The 18,468-nt window shown below is 38.5% G+C and overlaps 1 protein-coding gene across 8 annotated transcripts in view; it reads left to right on the plus strand.

The window, feature by feature from the left end:
* The window catches only part of SPDL1 (spindle apparatus coiled-coil protein 1), a 33,662-nt gene that overhangs the window by 12,358 nt on the left and 2,836 nt on the right, over positions 1-18,468 (plus strand). For 4 of the 8 annotated variants that reach the window (XM_069555996.1, XM_069555995.1, XM_069555997.1 and 1 more), the window contains exons 5-11: positions 1,021-1,170; positions 1,271-1,369; positions 1,446-1,556; positions 3,710-3,850; positions 9,783-9,886; positions 10,692-10,879; positions 14,228-14,570. In XM_069555996.1, coding sequence (XP_069412097.1) covers positions 1,021-1,170; positions 1,271-1,369; positions 1,446-1,556; positions 3,710-3,850; positions 9,783-9,886; positions 10,692-10,879; positions 14,228-14,570 — 1,136 coding nt within the window. Of the gene's footprint in view, positions 1-1,020; positions 1,171-1,270; positions 1,370-1,445; positions 1,557-3,709; positions 3,851-9,782; positions 9,887-10,691; positions 10,880-14,227; positions 15,305-18,468 lie in introns of those variants that run through there. The other 4 variants (XM_069555990.1, XM_069555991.1, XM_069555993.1 and 1 more) reach the window with 1 other exon arrangement.

The following is an 18,468-nucleotide window of genomic DNA, read 5'->3' on the forward strand; positions in this document are numbered from 1 at the left end:
TGAATCAATTTTTCGGCACTCAGCCTTCTTTATGGTCCACCTCTCATATCTGTACATGACTCCTGGAAAAACTGTAGCTTCGATCATACGGACCTCTGTTGGCAAAGTAATGTCTCTGCTTTTTAATATGCTCTCTCAGTTTGTCATAGCTTTCCTTCCAAGGGGCAAACATCTTTTAATTTCATGGCTGCAGTCACCGTCCGCAGTGATTTTGCAGCCCAAGAAAATAAAATCTGCCACTATTTCCACATTTTCCCCATCTATTTGCCATGAAGTGATGGGACCAGAGGCCATGATCTTCGCTTTTTTGAATGTTAAGTTTTAAGCTGACTTTTTCACTCTCCTTTTTCACCTTCATCAGGGGGCTCTTTAGTTCCTCTTCACTTTCTGCCATTAGAGTGGTATCATCCGCATATCTGAGGTTGTTGATATTTTTCCTGGCAATCTTGATTCCAGCTTGTGATTCATTCAGCCTGGCATTTCAGATGGTGTACTCTGCATATAAGTTAAATAAGCAGTGTGACAATATACAGCCTTGACTTACTAATTTTGAAATTTTAAACGCATCTATTGTTCCACGTCTGGTTCTAATTGCTGCCTCTTGACCTGCATGCAGGTTTCTCAGGAGGCAGGTAAGGTGGTCTGGTACCCCTTTCCAGAGTTTGTTGTGATCCATACAGTGGAAGTTGATATATGAATATAATTTTTTTCATTGTAAGCTAAAATTAGCTTGAAAGTTTTAAATTCATAGAAAAGAAACAGTCTCTAGAGTCTTTCTTTGATGACTTTTTAAAAAAGTTAGTAATTAAAAAAATTTTTTTTGAGTTTTTTTTAATTTATTTTTTATTGAAGGATAATTGCTTTACAGAATTTTGCTGTTTTCTTTATTATGCACGTTAATAATCTTTGACTAGTTATTAGTTTTAGTTTTGAGTGTTAACCTCTGCTGATAGATAAACTGACAGCTGCTAACTGAAGGATTATTCAAGAGTTTCTTCTTTTTCAATTCCTGTTTAATAGACCACCCTCCAAGAAGAAGTGAATGAGCTACAGTACAGACAAGAACAACTCGAACTTCTTAATTCTAGTTTAATGCGCCAGGTAGACCGGCTTAAAGGAGAAAAAAAAGAGCGAGAGAAAGAAGCGGTTTCTTACTATGATGCCTTAGAGGTATTGTGATTATAGTAATACCATCTTTTCCAATTTATATAAGTTGTTTTCTTGCTAATCTTATCTCAAGTAGCTGAATTGTTTTCTCTTTTGAATTTAGAAAGCTCGTGTAGCAAATCAGGACCTTCAAGTGCAGCTAGACCAGGCCCTCCAGCAGGCCTTGGACCCTAACAGTAAAGGCAACTCTTTGTTTGCAGAGGTACATATGAACACTCCATTGATTAAGTTGGCGTTTCACTTAATAAAAGCATAATTAAACATGTTATCTTTTCTAGGTGGAGGATCGAAGGGCAGCGATGGAACGTCAGCTTATCAGCATGAAGGTCAAGTATCAGTCACTGAAGAAACAAAATGCATTCAATAGAGAACAGATGCAAAGAATGAAGGTAAGAATTAGTATAAGATTTATTAGACCTTATTTTGTATCAGTGTGACTTGTGCAGCTAATACACTTACATGATTATTTCTAGAACTACATGACCTTAGGAAAAATTTTTTTTAATTGATGAGAGATCCCTTTTATATTTTATTTAAAAACATTTAATTCTGTGTAGATTTTAGTGGTATATGTAGCATCCATGGATTGATTGAGTTTGTAATTGTTACTCACTAGCCTTGAGGTTTTAATTCTTTCAGTAGCCTTACCATTAGCTCTTTCTTTGTAATGGGAAAAATCAAGTATTAAAAAATTTTTCTGTCCTACTGTTGGCCTGGTCTCTTTCTTAGGGTAGCCCTGAAATGTCTACTCCAACTGAAACTAGCTCTCTCACCATTCTTCAGTTCTCCCACAAAGGCTTATTAACGGACTGAAGTTTGAATTTCCTTTCCTTGCAGTTTCTCAAATCAAGCATGTAAGCCCTTTTAATTTTAAGGTTTGTTGGGTGTCATTTTTGTCGAACAGCTGGTAACAGAAAAGCATATAATTATATTCCAGTATCGTGCCAACCCTTAGACTCCTGATCTGTTGTGCCTAACTCTCCTGAAGTGGTAGCACTTAATAGAAGTCTGTAGGGTTTCCTGCCTGTTTTAAGGATGATGAGATTTACCAAAGTAATAGGAAAGATCAGTGATTAAACTTTGGCATCAGATGAACTTGGGATTGAATCCTAGTCTCACTTGTTAGCTGTGTGACTTTGGACAAGTATGTTTATTTTTCCAAGCAATTGGTCACCTCATGTGTAAAATAGCGATGATAGAACTTGCCTCTTAAGAGTTGTCCTGGAGTTAAATGAAGGCACAGCAGCATGCTTACATGTTTGGCAAATAGGAAAGTGCTGACTTAATAGACAACAACTCTGTCTTTTATTTCTGAGGATTTCAGTTGTGTCGTCTGGTTTACCTCAGCTCTCCCCTATCTGGGAATTATTTCTTTGTAAATTTTCTCATATTTGCTCTTTGTTTTCTTTTTGTACTTGTTGGGCTATTGTTACTAATCTCTCACTGTTCTGCTATCCCAAACTATCTTTAGACACAGGTAGCATTCTGAATTTTTGGGGGATTGATATGTCTAGCTTCCAGTATGAAAGTGAAAAAGTGAAAGTGAAGTCGCTCAGTCGTGGCTGACTCTTTGCGACCCCATGGACTTTAGCTTACCTCGCTCCTCCGTCCATGGGATTTTCCAGGCGAGAGTACTGGAGTGGGTTGCCATATCCTTCTCCAGGGGATCTCCCTGACCCAGGGATCAAACCCGGGTCTCCTGCATTGTAGGCAGATGCTTTAGCATCTGAGACACCGGAGAAATCCAGTATGAAGCAGGAGCAAAAAGTGGATCCTTAAAAATGTTAAAAGTCGTCTTTATCTCTTACTTATAACCATAGCTGCAACTTCATATCATTGCTATACTCAAAAATGTATTTTAACTAATTGACTCTTTTTAGAACTGCAGAAATTTCCGAAGGCAGAAAGGAATGCTAGGTTTAGGTTTTAGCTAATTTCCTTTCAACTGCTGTGCAATTCCCAAGTTGAGGTGGAATCATAATTAGGTAGGTTGATTGCTGCTCTTAAAAAAAATATATTGAAGTTTGCTTCAAGACCCTTAGGTTGCCCTTTACCTTTGCTTTCCATCCTCGTCCTTTGCAAAACTCACATTTGTGAATGTGAGTAGCTTAATTTCCCCCACTGAATACTACTGAATTTTATTAAAATTTTTGAGAAGCTGCACCAGCCCCTTGATGAGAGTGCCTATGGTGAGTACAGTACAGCATTCTGCCAGGTTTCTCTACCACTTAACCTGGTGACTTCTTGACCACAGCCATGCAGTTCAGCTGTGTTTCACAGAAGTACAGATAATTGTTATGGACTTCAGATACCAACTCATAAGTAGTTGAAATAAGTACTAAAGAGTTATATCTGTAACTAAGCTATCTGAAATAAATATTTTCAAATTATTAGAGGATTAAACTAGACACAGCTAATTTGTTTAGCTTCTAAAATGAAGCCAAAGTAGTATAGTACAAAATATGAATTGTATCAAAAATATAGTTATCAGAATCTTCTTCCCCACTCAATTTTATGGGGGAGAATTTTTTTTTTCTTCTAGGTACAGATCGCTACATTGCTGCAAATGAAAGGGTCTCAAGCTGAATTTGAACAGCAGGAACGGTTGCTTGCCATGTTGGAGCAGAAGAATGGTGAAATTAAACATCTCTTAGGTGAAATTAGGAATCTGGAGAAATTTAAGGTATGTGTCAACACCTTTTAAAAATACAACAGTTTTTTGTTTGAATATCTTGCTACTTTTAACTTGAATGGGTTTCTTTTTTATGTAATTAATCTGTAGTTTCTATTGAGATTTATTAATATTTAATTTTTTCTTTCAGTTTCTTTTTGCTTTTCAGTGGTTTGGACTACTGCTTCTTTTAATAGAGCCCCCATATTTGTTGTTGTTATTGTAAATTTTAACTCATTTATACTCAAAGCACACGTATCTTAGGTGTACAACTCAGTGAGTTTTACCTACATATACCCCCTTAAATTCTTACCTAGCTCATGGTATAGAATACTTCTAGCATTCCAGAAAAGTTCTGCCAAGTCCCTTTTGAGTGAGTACTCCCACCTTCTAACTCTGTGCCAGCTTCACGCGTACAGATGCTCTTGAACTGCATGCAAATGAAACCGTCCGTTACACACTCTTGTCTCTGTCTTCTGCTCTACATTATGTCGGTGAGATCTGTCCCTCCTGTCAAGTGTTACCAGGAATTAATTTTTTTTTGGTGCTTTCTACCTCTATTTTTTGATGAATGCAAAGTAAGACTTTTGTCATATTGTCCAGTATTATGTGGCAACTGGAATTCATACAAGTCTTTGGTAAACTACTTCAAAATTTTTGAAATTCAAACCCTCAGGAAAGTTGTAAAATTACTACCGCATACCCTTCACCCAGATTCCCTGGTTGTCAGTTTCACCACATTTGCGTTTTTATTTTCTCTCTTTCCACGTATGTAACATTTTTATCGCAAACATTTGAGAGTAAGTTGCAAACCAGATGTCCCTTTACCCTTAAGTTGTTACTCAGTATTGAAGTTTATCTTTTACATAACCATAGTACAATGATCAAATCAGGAAGCTTACATTGATACAGTTTTAGCTGAACTGCCTTTTACATTTTAGGAATTACCACTGATGTCCTTCCTGGAATACAAAAATGACCAAATGCTTTCCTTTCTAGGGTGCAATCTATGATCAAGTGTTGTATTTAATTGTCAAATCTCTTTAAAGACTCTACAGGTCCATGTAATTAAAGATAGGAAAGATTGACGGCAGGAGGAGAAGAGGGTGGCAGTGGATGAGGTGGTTGGATGGCATCACCAATTCAATGGACATGAGTTGGAGCAAACTCAAGGAGGTAGTGAAGAACAGGGAAGCCTGGCATGCTGCAGGCCGTGGGGTTGCAAAGAGTCGGACACAACTGAGCAACTGAACAAAAACAATCTGGGACAATTCCTCAGGCTCTCTTTATCTTTTATGACTTTGACATTTTTGAGGAGTACAGCCATTTGCTTCGTAGATTCTCTCTCATTTTGGGGTGTGTGATATAAAGTCACTGATTCAGTGGACATGAATTTGAGCAAACTCTGGGAGATAGTGAAGGACAGGGACACCTGGCATGCTGCAGGCCGTGGGGTTGCAAAGAGCCAGACACGACTTAGAGACTGAACAACAGCAATGTATTTTTGATGGGAATACTCCAGGACTAGTAGTAAACTTTCTCTATGTCACATCAGATGGCACATGGTGTCTATTTGTATTGTAACAGGTGATATTAACCTTAAGTATTTCATAGGGAGTTACTTAGGCCAGGTGTATATCTATTTCCCCTTATACTTAAACATCCATTGATGATTCTTGCCTGAAACAGGTATTACTGTGATGATTGCCAAATGATAATTTCAGTTAGAATAATGAATTAGAGCTTTTCTCCTCATTTATGTCATATAGTCTCATAAATTCTTATTTTATCCTATGGACTATAATCTATAACTTCCTTATTTACTCTGTCCCAGATTTGGCCAGTGGGGGTACTTCCTTACTCTGGCACAACAAAATATTCCTAGCCTTGGAATCAACATTTCTACAAGGAACGTAGGTTCCTTTAAACGAAGAAGGGCACTTAGAAACCAGGATCTGGGCACTGAATGTGCTTATTGCTACTGAAATGTCATCACTTCTGGATTCTTCTAGCAGACAGAACTGGAAGTCTATGTCCATACATTTAGTGTACTTATGTATGTGTTAGATGCATGTTTAGGAATGTTCCATGTAAACAATCTTGTGTATTACACACACGTATATATACACATGCACACATAATAAAATCTTGATGTCATACTCATGACTCCAGTTTGAGTCCAGTGCCACAGGGTTCATTGCCCACCCCATTTTTTCCAACAGTGAAAAACCTGGCTCTTATTGTCCTCAATATATTTGCTTATTTACTCACTCTTAAAATATATATAGTTTTGAAATTATTCATTAAAGTTCAGGATTTGTCTTTTTGTTTTTAACTTGAGGGTATATAGTCAAAATACTGTGTTCAAGAGTTTTGTTGTTATTGTTCAGTCACTAAGTCATGTCCAACTCTGCGACCGCATGAACTGCAGCATGCCAGGCTTCCCTGTGCTTCATTATCTCCCTGAGTTTACTCAGACTCAAGTGCATTGAGTCAGTGATGCCATCCAGCCATCTCATCCTCTGTCACCCCATTCTCCTCTTGCCCTCAATCTTTCCCACCATCAGGGTCTTTTCAGATGAGTCAGTTCTTCACCTGAGGTGGCCAAAGTATTGGAGCTTTAGCTTCAGCACCAGTTCTTCCAGTGAATATTCAAGGTTGATTTCCTTTAGGATTGACTTGATCTCCTTGCTGTCCAAGGGACCCTCAACAGTTGTCTCCAGCACCAAAGTTTGAAAGCATCAATTCCTCGGCATTCAGCCTTCTTTATGGTCCAGCTCTCACATCCGTACATGACTACTGGAAAAGCCTTAGCTTTAACTAAATGGACCTTGGTTGGCAAAGTGATGTTTCTGCTTTTTGATTCACTGTCTAGGTTTGTCATATCTTTTCTCCCAAGGAGGAAGCGTCTTTTAATTTTGTGGCTGCAGTCACCATCTGCAGTGATTTTGGAGCCATCTTTTTCGCTCTCCTCTTTCACCTTCATTAAGAGGCTCTTTAGTTCCTCTTCATTTTCTGCCATTAAAGTGGTATCATGTGCATATCTGAGGTTATTGATATTTGTCCCAGCAATCTTGTTTCCAGCTTGTGCTTCATCCAGCCCTGCATTTCGTGCGATGTACTCTGCATACAGTTAAATAAGCAGAGTGACAATATACAGCCTTGATGTACTCCTTTCCCTATTTTGAACCAGTCCACTGTTCCACGTACAATTCTTACTGTTGTTTCTTGACCTGCATACAAGTTTCTCAGGAGACAGTTAAGGTGGTCTGGTATTCCCATCTCTTCAAGAATATTCCACAGTTTGTTGTGATCTATACAGTTAAAGGATTTAGGATAATCAATGAAGCAGAAGTAGATGTTTTTTTGGAATTGTCTTGCTTTTCCTATGATCCAGCGAATATTGACAATGTGATCTCTGGTTCCTTTGCCTTTTCTAAATCCAACTTGTACATCTGGAAGTTCTCGGTTCGTGTACTACTGAAGCCAGGCTTGAAGGATTTTGAGCATAATCTTGCTAGGATGTGGAATGAGTGCAGTTGTACATGGTTTGAACACTCTTCAGCATTTCCTGTCTTGGGGATCGAAGTGAAAACTGACCTTTTCCAGTTCTGTGGCCACTGCTTGAGTGCTACACTTTCCCCTGCCAGTTATGAGTGTGTTAGTCATCTGAAATAGTTAGGTTTTGTCCATCCTTGTTGAATTTATTTACTCTTTCCAGCATGTGAATCATTAATGTGGTTCTAAAGTCAAAACTGTACAGAGTTTTGCCCGCCTCCCGCTCCTTCCCCTCTGTTTACACCCACCTGTTTGGGCAGCCGGTTTGTTTCTGATTTACTCATGGCCTGTTCCTTTTTGCAAAAAGAGCAGCTTTATATGTAGGCTTTATTTTCCCTTTTTATTTCTTGGACAAAATGTGGCATAACACAGATAGTCTTTTATAGTTTACTTTTTTTTTTTTAAATTTTAACCTGGAAATCACTTCATCTAGTTTAGAGAGATCTTCCTCATTCACACCAACAGAGGATTCTGATACATGGTTCTCATACATTCTCCTCTGTCTGGGTATTTAGATTATTTCCAGTATTTTGCAATTATGTACAGTGCTACGAAGTGTCATTTTGCATGTATGTGTGTTTCCTTATTATAGATGTATCATCCTGAGTAATTCCTACAGTATAATTGCTGGGTCAGAGTAAACTAGCATTGTATCATAGTGCTCATTTCTCTGTCACCTCACCAATAGAATGTATTATTTTTTTAAATTTTTGCTGCATTGATAGATAAGAAACGGTATCTCAGTGTAGTCTTAATTTCTATTTTTGTAATAATAAGTGAATTTTAGTATGTTTTCATAGGTGTATTTACTTGCATGGGTACATAGAGAAACTGACGCGTGTTTTCTAGTAGTGTTTGTACGGTTTCACATTTTACATTTAGAGACCTGATCTCGATTGAAGTTTATTCTTGTGTATGGGGTAAGGTATAAATCTAATTTTACCTTTTCCAAATAATTAGCCAGTTGTCCCAGCATCATTTATTTAAAAGTCAGTCTTGATAGCAGTGATTTAACATAACATCTTTATCATATATCAGATTTTCATATATGCCTGAGTCCATTTCTGGACTTTGCATTCTGTTCGATTGGCCTACTTTTCTGCACATCAGTGCCATACTTTTAATTTAGAGGTTTTATAGTTATGTTTCGTCTGGTAAGGCTCTTCTCCCACTGTAGCTTTTCTTTCTCAGCATTTTTTCTGTCCTTTCATGTTTGTTTTTCCCTATGAACATCTTGTCTAGCTCAAGAAAAAAAGTTTGTTGGCATTTTTATTAGGATTACATTGAATGTATAAATTAACTTAGGGAGCACAGATATCTATCTTCTCACTAAAGAATTAATCACAGCTTATAAATGACAAACTTTGTAAACGTTAATAATGTCAACATTCTAAATTGTAGCTATTATAAAATTAGCTATTAGTGTAAAATTTAAGTTTATATAATTTTATTTCTCTTACAAGAACTGTTGAAAGGACTGCAATTTTGGTTGAACTTGAAAAACATCAGTTGATAGGTGTATGTGGCTCACCAGTAGACTCTGCACTATACTTCGAAAATTATGGCTTTAAATTAAGGGCTTTTACCTGCAATCTCTGAATTTGTTTACATATTTTTAAGCAAATTTACATTTTTTTCCTTAGAGAAGTTGTACAGAGATTCTTTCAGAATCTCAGAAGAGCAGGCACCGAAAATAACTTTTCGGATTTCCACTCTTTTTCATATTTTTGTTACCTATGGCTGTTTCATAAGGCTGGAATTAAGGGTTTGGGATTGGGATGGAAACTGGCCTTTTCCGGTCCTGTGGCCACTGCTGAGTTTTGCAGATTTGCTGGCATATTGAGTGCTGCACTTTCCCAGTGAGTGTTTGTTTCTTCCATATTGAAAGCCAGGAGAGAGGAAGCAGAGGGAGCACAGGTGGGATTAGAAGCATAGGCTCTGGAGACAGAGCTGCGCTCAGATCCCCGCTTGCCAGCGTGCTTGCCTGTAGTGTCGTGAGGCAGCTCCCTCGTCTCTAAGAGAGGAGCGCTCCTTCTCATGCCTGCTTCAGAAGGGGGTTACATGGATACTGCTTAGCACGGTGCCTGCCGTATGATAAGCATTCAGTAGAGGTAACTGGGGTCGCAAAGAGTCGGACATGACTGAGCGACTTCACTTTCAGCTTTCACTTTCACCCACTGGAGAAGGAAATGGCAACCCACTCCACTGTTCTTGCCTGGAGAATCCCAGGGACGGGAGAGCCAGGTGGGCTGCCATCTATGGGGTTGCACAGAGTCGGACACAACTGAAGCAACTTAGCAGCAGCAGCAGCAGAGGTAACTGACATTAATAAACCTATGCTAACCTAATTTATTATCTAAGTAGTAAGAATTGTTGTTTTCTTTAGAGTTTATATGAAAGTATGGAATCTAAGCCTTCAGCCAACTCTGTTGCTCTGGAAGATGACACCTATTACACAGATTTACTTCAAATAAAGCTTGACAACTTAAAGTAAGTGTTGGGTGCTTAGAAAGATGGAGACTCTGTTCACTTGCTTATAATAAGAGGTAGTAGTTTTGTGTTTACATTGCCAAAAGAAAGTTCTAGAAAAGAACAACAACAAAAATACCTCTGTGTAGCAAATGATATTTATTCGATATAATTATTACTGGTTATTGAAGAAAAATACTTTCAATGAATAATTAAATATTTTTAGCTTTTGTTTTTCTTAAAGCCTTTCAAATTAGCAAGTATAAAGAACTTTAGAAAATGTTCTTATAACCTAATTTTTTAAAGAATAAACATCATGTAATTTAAACCTTAAAGGAGTTTATTTATACATGTGGAAAGTATGTCCCTCTGTGTCCATTTTCTTTGAAAAATGCATGAGATTTTTTAATTTGAAACTGCTATTGTTAAATCTTATTTTGCTTATTGTTTCTTTGTTACTAAAAAACACCAGGGAAATATGTTTTACTAAGAGTTCAAATATATAATATAGTAAACAATTGGTGGGCTTTCCAGGTGGGTCAGTGGTAAAGAATGTGCCTGCCAATGCAGGAGACGCAAGAGATGAGTGGGTTTGATCCCTGGATAGGGAAGATCCCCTGGAGAAGAAAATGGCACTCCAGTATTCTTGCCTGGAGAATCCCATGGGCAGAGGAGCCTGACAGGCTACAGTCCATGGGGTTACAAGAGAGTTGGATACAACATAGCAACTAAACAAATAGTTTGTACTAAAAACTATGTATTTTATGTGTTATGTTAATATTCTTTGGTTCTCTCTCTCTCTCTCTTTTTTGTTTTATTAATGTAGCAAAGAAAGTGAAAGCATTAAAGGTGAATTGTCCATCCAGCGAATGAAAGCATTACTTGAGAGCCAGCGGGCTCTGGATATTGAGCGGAAACTTTTTTTAAATGAAAGGCACCTCCAGCTTTCCCAAAGTGAAAATATGAAACTGAGAGCTAAATTAGATGAGCTAAAATTGAAGTATGAACCTGAAGGTATGAATGTATCATATATTTTGTCTTTTATATCATGAGAAGCTCTGAGAAATCATATCAAATTTTTTTCTTTCTACAGCTTTATGGAAACCTCATTGCAAACTAATTTGTGACTATGTGTCTATATTTAATAAAATAAATGTATTGCTACAGAATTTGTAGGAAAGAGAACTGTGTACTGGATGTGCATGAATAAAATGAGTATTCCTTAACATTTGAGCCTTTTCCATTTAAGATTGCAGCATCTTATGTAATACCAAAGAGTTCAGTTTTGTTGAGGCAACTGATGTTTAAGAGCTATATTAGTTAATAGTAATTGTTCATAGAAAACCTAAAATAATGGAGTCTAAGAATGTGATAGTTCTTAGGCCAAAAAAGTTCTGTTACATGTTCTAAGTTATAGACTTTCAGCCATTTTTGCCCCTACACATGCCCCTTCACATGCCTACAACTCTTTCTTCATCATTATTTCAGGGACAGGAGTGATTCTCAACAGTAGGGGGCAGATTGTCAGCAATAATAAGGTTTCTTTATAGTTTAAAAAGGTTTCTCTTTCTCTCATCTTTTTCCCCTTCTGTGGTTAATAGACTGTCCTGATTAAGAGTTATCCACTTCAGATTTCAAAGGTCTGCTGAACTAAACAGCGCAGCCAGGAGGAAGTATAGTGAATATTGATGGTGTGGATTTCAAAGAAGCAGTGCAAGAGAAAGGAAAAATAATGATTTAAAAACAATAGTGTAGAGCAGGAACACTAGCCCCACAGTCAACTGTGGTTTCTGCAACTTAATTAATATTTTGATTTTGAAAATGAAAGACATGTTAGTTTTGGAAAACAGAAAAAGTATTAGAATGATTATTCTGTGACTGTATATCTCGACCTGCATAGGAGATAGAATGATGTTATGTTAATCTTTATAACACACTACTGCTGCTAAGTCACGTCAGTCGTGTCCAACTCTGTGCGACCCCAGAGACAGCAGCCCACCAGGCTCCCCCGTCCCTGGGATTCTCCAGGCAAGAACACTGGAGTGGGTTGCCGTTTCCTTCTCCAATGCGTGAAAGTGAAGTCGCTCAGTCGTGTCTGACCCTCAGCGACCCCGTGGACTGCAGCCTTCCAGGCTCCTCCATCCATGGGATTTTCCAGGCAAGAGTACTGGAGTGGGGTGCCATTGCCTTCTCCGATAACACACTACTGAATGTTCCTCAATTAGTGCTTTTAATTCCATTTTATACATTACAAAAACATAGCCCGTGTTTTAGATTAAGTGTAAAAGCATATAGCAGTTGCCACAGTGCTTTGTACTTAGTAGCTGATCAGTAAATGATTATTATTCAAGCTTTGAAAAAAGTAAGAAAACAATGCTCAGAGAGGTTAAGTACTTTTCCAAGGTCACTCAGCTGCCAAGTGTTGTTGGCACTAGGATTTGTACCTGGATTGCTTGACTCTTACGCACTATATCCTTTCTAATTTCCAGGCTGAAGCCCCAGGCAACTTTTATAATAACCCTCAGTTCAGTCAGTCAGTTCAGTCGCTCAGTCGTGTCCAGCTCTTTGCAACCCCATGGACTACAGCACACCAGGCCTCCCTGTCCATCACCAACTAGTGGCGTTTACTCAAACTCATGTCCATTGAGTCGGTGATGCCATCCAACTGTCTCATTCCCAGTCATCCCCTTCTCCTGCCTTCAGTCTTTCCCAGCATCAGGGTCTTTTCAAATGAGTCAGTTCTTCACATCAAGTGGCCAAAGTATTGGAGTTTCAGCTTCAGCATCAGTCCTTCCAATGAATATTCAGGACTGATTTCCTTTAGAATGGACTGCTTGGATCTCCTTGCTGTCCAAGGGACTCTCAAGAGTCTTCTCCAACACCACAGTTCAAATGCATCAGTTCTTCAGTGCTCAGCTTTCTTTATAGTCCAGCTCTCACATCCATACATGACTACTGGAAAAACCCTAGCTTTGACTAGATGGACCTTTGCTGGCAAAGAAATGTCTCTGCTTTTTAATAAGTTGTCCAGGTTTGTCATAGCTTTTCTTCCAAGGAGCAAGCGTCTTTTAATTTCATGGCTGCAGTCACCATCTGCAGTGATTTTGGAGCCCAAAGTCTGACATTGTTTCCACTGTTTCCCCATCTATTTGCCATGCAGTAATGGGACCAGATGCCATGATCTTAGTTTTTTGAATGTTGGGTTTTAAGCCAGTGTTTTCACTCTCCTCTTTCACTGTCATCAAGAGGCTCTTTAGTTCTCGCTTTCTGCCATAAGGGTGGTGTCATCTGCATATCTGAGGTTATTGATATTTCTCCCGGCAATCTTGATTCCAGCTTGTGCTTCATCCAGCCCAGCATTTCTTATGATGTACTCAGCATATATGTTAAATAAGCAGAGTGACAATAAACAACCTTGTCATACTCCTTTTCCTATTTGGAACCAGTCTGTTGTTCCATGTCCAGTTCTAACTGTTGCTTCTTGACCTGCATACAGATTTCTCAAGAGGCAGGTCAGGTATTCCCATGTCTTTTAAGAATTTTCCATAGTTTGTTGTGATCCACGCAGTCAAAGGCCTTGGCATAGTCAATAAAGCAGAAGTATTTTTCTGGAACTCTCTTGCTTTTTTGATAATCCAGTGGATATTGGCAATTGGATCTCTGGTTCCTCTGCCTTTTCTAAATCCAGCTTGAACATCTGGAAGTTCATAGTTCATGTACTCTTGAAGCCTGACTTGGAGAATTTTGAGCATTACTTTGCTAGCATGTGAGATGAGTGCAATTGTGCGGTAGTTTGAGCATTCTTTGGCATTGCCTTTCTTTGGGATTGGAATGAAAACTGACCTTTTCCAGTCCTGTGGCCACTGCTGAGTTTTCCAAATTTGCTGGCATATTGAGTACTGCACTTCACAGCATCATCTTTTAGGATTTGAAATAGCTCAACTGGAATTCCATCACCTCCACTATCTTTATTCATAGTGATGCTTCTTAGAGCCCACTTGACTTCACATTCCAGGTTGTCTGGCTCTAGGTGAGTGATCACACCATTGTGATTATCTGGGTCATGAAGATCTTTTTTGTATGCCTAGAAGAGAACATTTTAAGTGTTCATTCCTATGGTCAAACATATTGAGGTCCCAAGGAAAATTTATAGCCAGATAACCTTGCAAAGATACAGTTAATGGAATCCATAAAAAAGAAAGAATTGAAGACAGTATATTTCAGTAAGCAGATGAATAGTTTTTAAAGAAACAGGAGTGGAAAACAAAGGAAAATAAATATATTTATAGCTAGTTCTACCTTATGTTGATTGTGTCTTTGATATATTGACTAGATACATTTTTTAATTGTTTTTATTCTCAGAGAAAATTGAAGTGCCTGTACTCAAAAAGAGACGTGAGGTCCTGCCTGTGGATATTACCGCCCCTAATGGTATATGTGCCACCAGTGATGATGGGAAAGAAGTTTATAGATTATCACCACAGAAAGAGGAGGCACAATCCTATTCTAATGGTTTGGAAGATAACAACTTGCAGCTAGAAAAGACAGTTTCTGTAAACACATCAGGACTCATTCTCTCTCCTTACAAAAATCTGCCCATGGATGTTCAGCCAAGAAAGGAAAAGAAGTGTGTGAAACTTATAGGAGTTCCAGCTGACTCGGAAGCCTTAAGTGAAAGAAGTGGAAACACCCCTAACTCTCCCAGGTCAGTGTCTTTCCTTCAAGGCAAGGAGCAGCCTTCTCCATCTCGCCTCTATCGCTGCATGAACTGTGCTATCTGTTTCTTAATCTATTTTCTTAGTATTGTATGCAGTATAATTCCCCAGTTTCATCTACGTACCTTCCAATTTTCTAAAACTTTAAGAAAGACTAAGATGATTGCCAGGGGAAAAGACTCCTGAATAAGGGAATTATTTTAAACAGTAACACTTTTCTGTGTCACGAGTCTAGTACATCTCTGAATGTTTTGTTGTTTTGAATAAATGTAGTTATTTTTTTCCTGGTTCAGGAGTGACCTGAAAGAAAAATTACCTTACCTCCTAAAAGGGCTTTCCAATTAGTATTAAGAAATTTCAGCCTTCCAAAAAACTGTTAGGTGAAATTTTTTTTATGGCTTTTGAAATTGTTTATTCTAATCCTTCAAGCATGTGCTTTAATACCTATTCTGACATTTTAAAATATCAAAGGTAACTCGTTTTCAATTTACACCCAAACTTCAAAGCCTCTAGTTTCTGCATAATTGAGTTTGTGACTAAAAGAGAAGGTGTCAGACATACATGTCTGTAGCAATTAACATTTTTAAAAAAATTAAAATAATAGAGGCCAGAAAGAAGGTAAGAGAAAGTGAGTGGAAAGGAAAGGTAGGTACAGTGACTGAGGTTAGGGTGGTGTAAAAACACATTCTTGATGTGTGTAGCAGGACCAAGTGTGGGCGAAAAAGAAGTGAATGAGGAAAATGGAGAAGGTAGAAAAGGATGATAAAAGATGAAGGATGTCTTTATGCAGTGGAATGATAGTGGAATTAAAATAAATAGACATTTTAAAAATTAAGCATATTGGTATGGAAATAGTTAGCTGGGATTGTCTGCTATGAAAGGAGATCTTTAAGGTGCTATTATATCTTTAAGGTACTACATCAGTCTTAATGGAGACATATAAATAAGACATTTTACATTTTACTAAATGTAGTATTTAACAATGAAAGCATTTCAACAGTATTGCAGCTTTTATTGTTAATTGGAGTAATGTATTACTCCATTTCTTGAATTTTTATGTAATAGCATTATAACCTATAAGTCGCTTGAACTAAAAGCTTAATATTCTCAAGGAAAAAGGTACCTTTAAATGAATGCTATCTGTCACATGGTTTCGACTAATTGTGAATTGAATTCAACAAGTTGTGCCTGTGTATATGTGATTCATTGTGTATGTGTGCTTGACCATTGTATATTTCTGGAGGTGAATTTCTAGCATTGATCAGTGCAAATCTTACTCTCTGTGTTGTCTTCATTTCTTCTGCTGCTTTCTTCTGCTTAATAAAAATTATTCAAGCAAATGTTCAGCTACTTGTTTGACTCAAATAGCACGTTGAAGTTTTTTGTCTTGCTAGTTAAACAAAAACAAAATAACAAAACGTTTGTGTGTGTGTGTGTGAGTCCATCTGCTAACTTCAGATATTTCCAGCCTTTTGCCCTCTGCATGATTAATTTAGACACACAATCCTATGATAATATTATAATAATAAACATGGCTTCTATTAGGAGATTCACTCTTGCATGCTTTATGAATTTAATTGATTCTCTTACTATAATAAAATATCTGTATAGGCCCTTTAAAATATTTCTTCATTGTTTATTTTTTTCTTAAACTATTATTTTGCTAGTTGAAATTTGAGTTTTATAATGGGATATTTAGATCTATTCATGCAGCCCAGGATTCCTTGTTAATTTTTATCTTGCATTTGCCTTTTGTTGAGTCATGTTAACATTGATATAGTGCTTTAGCATTAAACCAGAGAAGGTGATGGCACCCCACCCCAGTACTCTTGCCTGGAAGATCCCATGGACGGAGGAGCCTGGTAGGCTGCAGTCCATGGGGTCGCGAAGAGTCAGACACGACTGAGCGACTTCACTTTCACTTTTCACTTTCATACATTGGAGAAGGAAATGGCACCCTACTCCAGTCTTCCCGCCTGGAGAATCCCAGGGACGGGGGAGCCTGGTGGGCTGCCATCTATGGGGTCACACAGAGTTGGACACGATTGAAGTGACTTAGCAGCAGCAGCAGCGTTAAACATTTTTTGTTAGATATGTTTATCATGATCAGTTCAGTTAAGTCACTCAGAAGTGTCCGACTCTTTGTGACCCCATGAATCGCAGCACGCCAGGCCTCCCTGTTCATCACCAACTCTCAGAGTTCACTCAGACTCACGTCCATCGAGTCCGTGATGCCATCCAGCCATCTCATCCTCTGTTTTCCCCTTCTCCTCCTGCCCCCAATCCCTCCCAGCATCAGAGTCTTTTCCAGTGAGTCAACTCTTCACATGAGGTGGCCAAAGTGCTGGAGTTTCAGCTTTAGCATCATTCCCTCCAAAGAAATCCCAGGGTTGATCTCCTTCAGAATGGACTGGTTGGATCTCCTTGCAGTCCAAGGGACTCTCAAGAGTCTTCTCCAACACCACAGTTCAAAAGCATCAATTCTTTGGTGCTCAGCCTTCTTCACAGTCCAACTGTCACATCCATACATGACCACAGGAAAAACCATAGCCTTGACTAGACGGACCTTAGTCAGCAAAGTAATGTCTCTGCTTTTGAATATGCTATCTAGGTTGGTCATAACTTTTCTCCCAAGGAGTTAGCGTCTCTTAGTTTGATCACTGCAGTCACCATCTGCAGTGATTTTGGAGCCCCCAAAAATAAAGTCTGACACTGTTTCCACTGTTTCCCCATCTATTTCCCATGAAGTAATGGGACCGGATGCCATAATCTTTGTTTTCTGAATGTTGAGCTTTAAGCCAACTTTTTCACTCTCCACTTTCATCAAGAGGCTTTTTAGTTCCTCTTCACTTGTTGCCATAAGGGTGGTGTTGTCTGCATATCTGAGGTTATTGATATTTCTCCTGGCAATCTTGATTCCAGCTTGTGTTTCTTCCAGTACAGCGTTTCTCATGATGTACCCTGCATAGAAGTTAAATAAGCAGGGTGACAATATACAGCCTTGATGTACTCCTTTTCCTATTTGGAACCAGTCTGTTGTTCCATGTCCAGTTCTAACTGTTGCTTCCTGACCTGTATACAGATTTCTCAAGAGGCAGGTCAGGTGGTCTGGTATTTCTACCTCTTTCAGAATTTTCCACAGTTTATTGTGATCCACACGGTCAAAGGCTTTGGCATAGTCAATCAAGCAAAAATAGATGTTTTTCTGGAATTCTCTTGCTTTTTCCATGATCCAGCGGATGTTGGCAATTGGATCTCTGGTTCCTCTGCCTTTCCTAAATCCAGCTTGAACATCTGGAAGTTCACAGTTCACATACTGCTGAAGCCTGGCTTGGAGAATTTTGGGCATTACTTTACCAGCATGTGAGATGAGTGCAATTGTGTGGTAGTTTAAGCATTCTTTGGCATTGCCTTTCTTTGGGATTGAAGTGAAAACTGACCTTTTCCAGTCCTGTGGCCACTGCTGAGTTTTCCAAATTTGCTGGCATATTGAGTGTAGCACTTTCACAGCATCATCTTTCAGGATTTGAAATAGCTCCACTGGAATTCTATCACCTCCACTAGCTTTGTTCGTAGTGATGCTTTCTAAGGCCCACTTGACTTCACATTCCAGGATGTCTGGCTCTAGATGAGTGATCACACCATCGTGATTATCTGGGTCGTGAAGATCTTTTTTGTACAGTTATTCTGTGTATTCATGCCACCTTCTCTTAATATCTTCTGCTTCTGTTAGGTCCATACCATTTCTGTCCTTTATCGAGCCCATCTTTGCATGAAATGTTCCCTTGGTATCTCTGATTTTCTTGAAGAGATCTCTAGTCTTTCCCTTTCTGTTCTTTTCCTCTATTTCTTTGCATTGATCACTGAAGAAGGCTTTTTTATCTCTTC

Source organism: Ovis canadensis, chromosome 16, assembly GCF_042477335.2.
Source record: "Ovis canadensis isolate MfBH-ARS-UI-01 breed Bighorn chromosome 16, ARS-UI_OviCan_v2, whole genome shotgun sequence".
NCBI classification, from domain to species: domain Eukaryota; kingdom Metazoa; phylum Chordata; class Mammalia; order Artiodactyla; family Bovidae; genus Ovis; species Ovis canadensis.